The sequence below is a fragment of the Octodon degus genome, unplaced genomic scaffold (genome assembly GCF_000260255.1).
Source record: "Octodon degus isolate 3935 unplaced genomic scaffold, OctDeg1.0 scaffold00232, whole genome shotgun sequence".
NCBI classification, from domain to species: Eukaryota; Metazoa; Chordata; class Mammalia; order Rodentia; family Octodontidae; genus Octodon; species Octodon degus.
In genome coordinates this window covers 722,744-730,180 of record NW_004524808.1, presented here as the reverse complement: position 1 = coordinate 730,180, position 7,437 = coordinate 722,744, and the positions used below count along the sequence as shown (strand labels likewise).

The following is a 7,437-nucleotide window of genomic DNA, read 5'->3' as shown; positions in this document are numbered from 1 at the left end:
TTTCTCTTAGTTCCATGAGAAGGTTTGTACTAATAGTGTTTAGACAAGATTTCATGTCTACATCTTGTCCTCTGAACAACTACTATGAAGACAACAATATGTAGTGTATTAATTATTGTAACTGTGTTACTAACTTGTTTTTGAAACTGTTTCATTGCTACTTTATCTTTTTTCTCATTAAAATGAATAGAAATTAAATAAAAAACTTCATAGATATATGTATTCATTCAACCAACATGAAGGGAACCTATCATGGAGCAGTTACTCTGGTAGGCACAATAGTGAATGCAGAGACAGGGTCTCATGGCCAGAGGAAATTCCAATAGTTAACAATTTTTATTCTGTCTGACCTGAATGTGTCTCTATAGAGAAAACTGACTCACTCTCTCTGATCTTAAGTTCACGAATTCCAGGACAGGAACTAGGCTGGTTTGGATCAGGTGCCTACTCCTGAACCTACCAGAGTGTGAAGGTCCTGGGGCAGGGGGTAGTATACCTGTCTGGTCTTTCATTGCCTGCACAAACCTTTCCCTGACTGTACTAGCTAGTTTAAGCTTGGCCTCTGTCACTTGCAATGCTTGGAATTCTAATCAAAGAAATTTGATTTGATTGAGAAATAATTGTGACTATGTTACAAATCAGGAAAACACAGGGTGTACATCACTCTTGGCAAACGGATGTACTTTTTTTGTGGTAACCAGGGATTAAGCTCAGGACCTTGTGCTTGCCATGCAGGTCCTTAAGCCACTGAGCTATCTCCCTGGACCTAAGGGAATGGACATATTGTACAGGGCCCAGAAAACAAAATGGGTCACATAAGTGTAATCTATGCAGTAATATAATGTTTCTGCCACTCATACTTTTAAGCCAGAGAGTTGCCCAGAAAGCACCAGAAGGGGTGAGGTGATTTGCATACCTCTATTGGTAAAGATTATACCATGCAACTAATAAAGGGCAAATAATAAAGATTATAATCAGAAATGTCTATAGAGTTGAGGGTTCTCAGGAAAGTATGATCAGAATCACTGCTCTACCTCTTCCTTTAATCTAGAAGGTAACTGGTTTCTTTCTGAAGTATTTTGCTTTCCTATATTACAATATTCTGCTTCTATGCTGGGGAAAGACATAAATACATGAATTTGAATTTTTAGGATGTGATCCCTCCTCTGAACTTGGAATTTGTCCATTCTCCCCTGCTTCAATGTCCCTATTTCATCGTCCATGCAGTTGTATAAACCTAAGGCGTATGGGCCATCCTTGATCCTTGCTTGTCCCTCATTCTCATTATCAATGTATATTAAAGTTGGCTGATTTTACTCTCTCGTTATTTCTTAAATTTGTTCACTTCTTCCCTCCCTCACATCTACCCCTGTAGTTTGGAGCCCCATCACCTCTCCCTGTATTATTGTAGCAAGTCTCTTAACTGGTTTCCTCATGTCCATTCTTGTCCTTTCTAATACATTCACCAGAGTGATATTTCTAAAATGAAAATTAGATTCATCTCCCTGCTTAAAACCCTTTGGTAGTTCTCCACTGTTGCTAAGAAAAATAATAGAATCCTTGTGGTGCAGTTATGTTCTGGTCACTCAACTTGATGCCTATAGTAAGTACAGCCATGGTGTGTCCTTTCTATTTGGAAAGCATGATAAGAGTCTTCCCATTGCCAGGCTACTCGGTTTACCTGAACAGTGGCACCTCTCCCCATACCCATTGCTTGGTTATGGCGAAGGAGCCCCTCCTTCCTTGATCTTCTCCAGCTATGAGACTGAGGGAGTGTTTCAGCTTCAGTTGTATTCTAACTCTATTCCCTACACTGAGAAAATTAATTCCTATTAAGTAAGTAGATGTGAATGAAATAATCTTAATTTTAGCATCACTATTTAATTCTTTGGATGCCTTCTGAATTAGTCTTTCTTCCTCTAATTTTGGTAAAGCTAAAAATCTGGAAAGTATCAAATTTGTAAAAGGGCATTTTGAGTAATGCATTAGACATTCACTTTCTGAAAACCAAATCTAATATCTAACATTGTCCCTTTCTTTGCTATGCCAAAGGTTTTTCAATTCTGGAATAATGTACCAGTATTAACTTTCCTCCGGTTGGTAAAGCTGAAAGGCGACTGTGAAAGGAGAGGGGTCTAAGAAAGTATCAGGGAGGACAATTCTAGGAAAGAAGGGCAGAGGGGAATTGCAGATCTGGAAACTTATTTCTTTAGAACTATCTACAGTGCTCTTCCCTTCTACCTTTAGCCTCTAAATTGTAGTACAGGCTGAAGTTGAGCTGACTCAAGCTGGTATTTACAAGAGTGTACAAAATTTTCTTTTCCTACTTACCATTGGCTCATCGGTGTTCTTCTGGAACTGCACCAGGCGAACTCTGGTCACATTCTCCATATCCATGTCTCCGTTAGCACTTTCTGGAGAATCACCATTTAAGTAGGGGGAGGTGGGAGGAGGGGTAACTCTCAATGCCTCATCACTGTAAACTTCATGTGCCACTACGTCGTGAGTCTGAAGTAAGGCCTAGTATATTTTTATGAAAAAAGGAAATATTAGTAACATTCCTGATATTTTATTATAGTATGTATATTTACTAATATTTTCTTACAATTCTAGCAGCAACAGATTACTATTATTCTTTAGTTTTCAAAGCTATCTGTCATTCAAAGAGAAGTCAAAGTGCATCATACCTACAGATAAGCAGATCCCAATTTCCTTGTGACAGACAATCATAATAGATGGATTGGTAAAAGAATGCAGGAATGAGGGAGGAAGTCAGTGAGTGAATATGTTTGTTGATTATCTAGGTTACAGGTATTATCTAGTACTGTGAACACATATCCAAATAACTTGCTCAAATAAAAGTTAAAGGTTGACATACTGAAAGTTCAAATGATGTAGCCAAAAAAGCCACTTATAAAAAGATCTTGAAAACTTTGGCTGAGGTTTAAATGGAAAAAAAAAGAAATGGTAGAATAATCAGTGTATTTTCTCTTGTCGGTAGTACTTACAATGACACTTTTATAGAATTCAAATGATAAAAATAATTTACAGTATACAATTTAGTAAAAGAAATTTAAAAACTGTACAAACACACTTGAAAAATGTAATTTAAAAATATGTGTTATGGAACTCAAAATCTAAACCTATTTAATATTTTTCTTCATTTCTATTTTTTGGAGCACTTTCTTAAAAGAAAATATTTTAAAAATTATTATTATGAGTTCTTTTACAAAAGCCCATGAACAAAGAAAAAATTATTTTTTTGTTCTAGTATCTGTATATCTCATCTTAGGAACTTGGATAAGAAAGCTCCCTTATTTTCCTAAAAAATGACATCTTTCCAATTACTCTATTTTTTTGTGTTATCATAAAAAAAACACATTTTGGACTGGGGAGATAGCTTAGCAGTCTAAGCGTCTGCCTGGCAAGCACAAGGATGTGAGTTCAATCTCTGGTACTGCATGCTGTGCCACTCCAGGTGCACTGTGCCAGCCCAAACCTGGCAGGTCATGCACACCTGTAATCCCAGCACTGGGGAGGCTGAGACAAGAGTATCACTCTGAGTCTGAATTGAGTAGTGAGACCCTACACCAAATAAATTAAAAAAATAGATATTTAAAAACTAAAATCACATTTTAATAAATACGAGGATTTGAACATTTTTATTTTAAAGAGAGAATTTATAGCTATCAGTCTGTTTAGAGCTTTACACAGATTCTTTTTGGTAGGTATTGACTATAAATTTAGCTCTATTTCAATCTGTGAGGTAACAGAATCATCTGGAGATAAGGAGGGATTTTTTTGGGGGGGCTGGCTCAGGATGCCTTAAGTGCAGGTCTGGTAAGGCATAAGGATCTTGGGATCGAACTACAGAATTCTGAGCCTGACTGCCTTGCTTAAGCAGGCACTTAAACAACTGAGCTAATGGGCAGGCCCCCCCATCTGGAGATAAGGAAATACAATTAAAATTGCTTTAAAAGTGTAACACTTAACATCTGAAATTTATTTAATTGAAAGGCTTGTCACAACCATGACTTGGCTATTTTAATTTTAAAGGTGTGAATACCAGGAAAAATAGGGTAACAATGTAGAATTAGAAGATGGAAAAACAACAACAACAAAAATTATTAAAAAAAGGGCTGGAGAAATAGCTCAGCACAATAAGCGCTTGCCTAGCAAGCACAAGGCCCTCAGTTCAATCCCCAGTGCCGCAAACAACAACAACAACAAAAATTATTAAAAAGAAGATGGAGTTGGCTGGTCACTAGCAGACAATATGGCCCAATCTACAGCTATGGGTTTCCAGTTGGAACAGCAGGCATTGCCAACACCTCAGATAGCTGCTCAATTAAAGTTTAGGTAAGGGATGCTGAGGTGCAGTGCACAGCTTGAAAGCAGGTTGCAAAATGGGCCTTAGACCAGGGGCTGGGCTTTGTCACTCAGTGCCCAGCAGGTACCCTGCACTATTACTCCCTAGCCCAAGTGCCGAGGTTGTGCCATGTGGGCAAAGCCTTCTTCCAGTTTAATTGTGGTCAATGGAGGAAATTAAAATCTAGGACAGAGGGCAAAAATTAGAAAGAAACCAACTAGAAAACTTCATCTGTTAAAACCAGCTTCATTGTGTCAAGGACAGATATGTCTTTCCTAACTTATGAGTTTAAAAAAATGCTTTGTCTGGAAGGCAGATGTGCAGACAAATAAGAAGGCAGCCACGCTTTCACCAGGGTATTGCCAGTACTGGAAGTCTGGGTTAGAGAAAATACTCGTGCTACTTTTTGCAGATGACTTCTATTTAATATTTTAAAATTATACAAGCCAACACTCACATTTAATGTATTATGTGCACGAAGAATAAGCCCACACTCATAAAATAATATCCAAATTGAATTCTATTTATTTATTAATGTATTTGGTACAGGGTCTATGCAGCTTGGACTGTTTTCAGCCTCCTGAGCACTGGGATTACATGTGTGTGCCACCATGCCTGGACTCAGTGGCAGGCTCAGCATGCCCGCAGGGGTGACGCCAGCATGGCATGTGTTGCCGGGGATCGAACTCCAGTCCCTGCGTTTTCTTAAACAGGCACTTAGTTCGCTGAGCTATCTCACCGGCCCCCAAATTGAATTTTAAAAGAAAACATATTTAAAATATGCCATCAAATAAGGTCACAGTTGATAATGACTAAAATTTGTCATGGTAAAAGATTGCTGCCATAAAATAAAACTTAACCTCAAATTATAATTCATATGCAAACAGAAAAAAAATTATAGATTATTTTAGAAAAAAAATTAAAAAGCTGCTAGTTTAATTAGAACAGAAAAATAATGCAAAATGAAAGAAAACACTTTTTGTATTGTAGTAAGGTCATGCATAAGACAATGAAAAAAAAAGACAATGAACAGCTTTAGACTAGAGTGACAGAAGTCTAGCTATCTTAACATGAATAAGAAGATAAATTTTCAGTTTGAGAAGTGGTTCCTGGTTCCTCTAATGCTGTAATTACAACCATAACATCTACTACTTCATAGTGAAACTTTTATGACAACCCAAAGTGTTTTAACCATCTTGTTGGGCCAGGCCAGGGATATAACTCAGAAGCAGGGCCAGGGAGATAGCTTGCCCGGCAAACACAAGATCCTGAGTTTGTTTCTTTTTCTTTTTTTAGGTAAGGGTCTACAGGATGTTCAGGGTCTTACTACTAGATCAGATTCAAGTGATTCTCCTGTTTACAGCCTCCCAAGTGCTGGGATTACAGGTGTGTGCCACCATGCCCAGTCTCAATTGCTGTCTTATCATGCCCTGGGAGTGGGGCCAGCACAGCAGGCCTGGGGATCGAACCCCTGACCCCTGAGCCTGCTTGCAGGTACTTTAATCCGCTGAGCTATCTGGCCAGCCCTAAGCTCATGAGTTTGGTTTCCAGTTAAAAAATAAACAAACAAACAATTGCCCTCCCCGAACAACAGCTAAAAGTAACCTTCTTGTCTTTGGAAATCTGGGATACATATTTTGTTCCAAAATATCTTTCATTCTAGAGCTTATTTCTTTAAAAAATTAAGGCATTGATTTTCTGTCTAGGTAATACACAAGAGATTTCTTCATTTTTAAATGTTTCATATGTTTTAACTGCAATAAATAAATAACTGTGCTTTGAAAAAGTCAGTCTCATTTGAAGTGTGCAATAGATACTGGGAAAATGGAATGTACTTATTCAAAAGGAAAAAGTTTCAAACATCTTAGGCATAATAAGGAACAGGTATTTTTCATCAAGTATTGATATGTTGAACTTTAAGTCCCTACATCATATGATAAAAAACATTTAAAAATTAGATTATATTTTAAAAATAGGATAAAGAATTCTATACTTCTCATGTTTGCACATAAGTCCAAAAATCTCACCATATACAACCTTGAAGCAGGACAGTCCCACAATATTCCTTTTCCTGTCTCTTGCTTTCATTCACCACCCCCTTCTTCTTGAACATCCACCTACCCGAGAGACATCTTAGCAGTAACTGGCATGTCATGACAAGGCGCCCATATTCAGAATACCACAATGACAGGCACTCCCAACATGAAACCACTATTACAAATTACCATCTGCAGTGCAGTAGCTTAGTTCACAGGAAAAAGTTACTGAGTTGAGGACAAGGACAGGACAGGACAGGACAGTGGGAGAAAGAGATTTATCTATGTACGTAAGCAGGATGGTTTGGACAACCGTACTGTGCATTTCTGCTGGTCTATGGAAAGGAGCAGATAATACTTAATTTGTTTCATCTCCTTTTTTCAATTGTTTGCATTTTTTCTCTTTTTAATTTCTTATACATTTCTTTTTTCTTTCTTCTTCCAATTTTACATGCATATATCTGGTAACATGAATAACTGATTGGAAGACAACACTACGTATTACAACAAATACTGTGAATTTATATTACTCTGTTAAGTGAAAGTCAGTATCACTTGTAATTTTTTCTGTTTTAATTCTAATTAAAACTCTACAGAAATCAGTCTTTCAAATGGAATAACTGAAAAAGGAATCAGTGAGCTTATTTTTTATCATGACCTCTAAAGGTGGAGTAGATTAAAAATAGTTTTCAATATGCCCTTATTTATTCTTCAGTTTCCGTAAACATTTACAAATATATATATATTTTAAGTGTCAAGTAATTCAATGTTAAACCCTCCTGTTACAATGATCAGAAAGCAAAGAAAAATCTAGGAAATCAAACAAGAAAGTGTGAAGTTATAAAAATACTAAGAATAAAAAATTCATGTATTATAAGCATTCACAGATTTCCATTTATCAACTATTTCTTTTAAAAAATAAGATTTTAAAACTTTCATTAAAAATGTTTAAGATAGCCTCAGCATTTAAAAGTCTCTCTGTGTCTGTTTCTGTCTCTCTGTCTCTGTCTCTCTGTCTCTCTCTGTCTCTCT

At 36.8% G+C, this 7,437-nt stretch overlaps 1 protein-coding gene across 8 annotated transcripts in view; it reads right to left on the bottom strand.

Moving 5' to 3' along the window:
* Positions 1-7,437, bottom strand: part of Cask (calcium/calmodulin dependent serine protein kinase) — a 514,903-nt gene that overhangs the window by 62,936 nt on the left and 444,530 nt on the right. For all 8 annotated transcript variants that reach the window (XM_004645575.2, XM_023705877.1, XM_023705878.1 and 5 more), the window contains exon 14: positions 2,332-2,520. In XM_004645575.2, the coding sequence (XP_004645632.1) occupies positions 2,332-2,520 (189 nt within the window). The remainder of the gene's footprint in view (positions 1-2,331; positions 2,521-7,437) is intronic.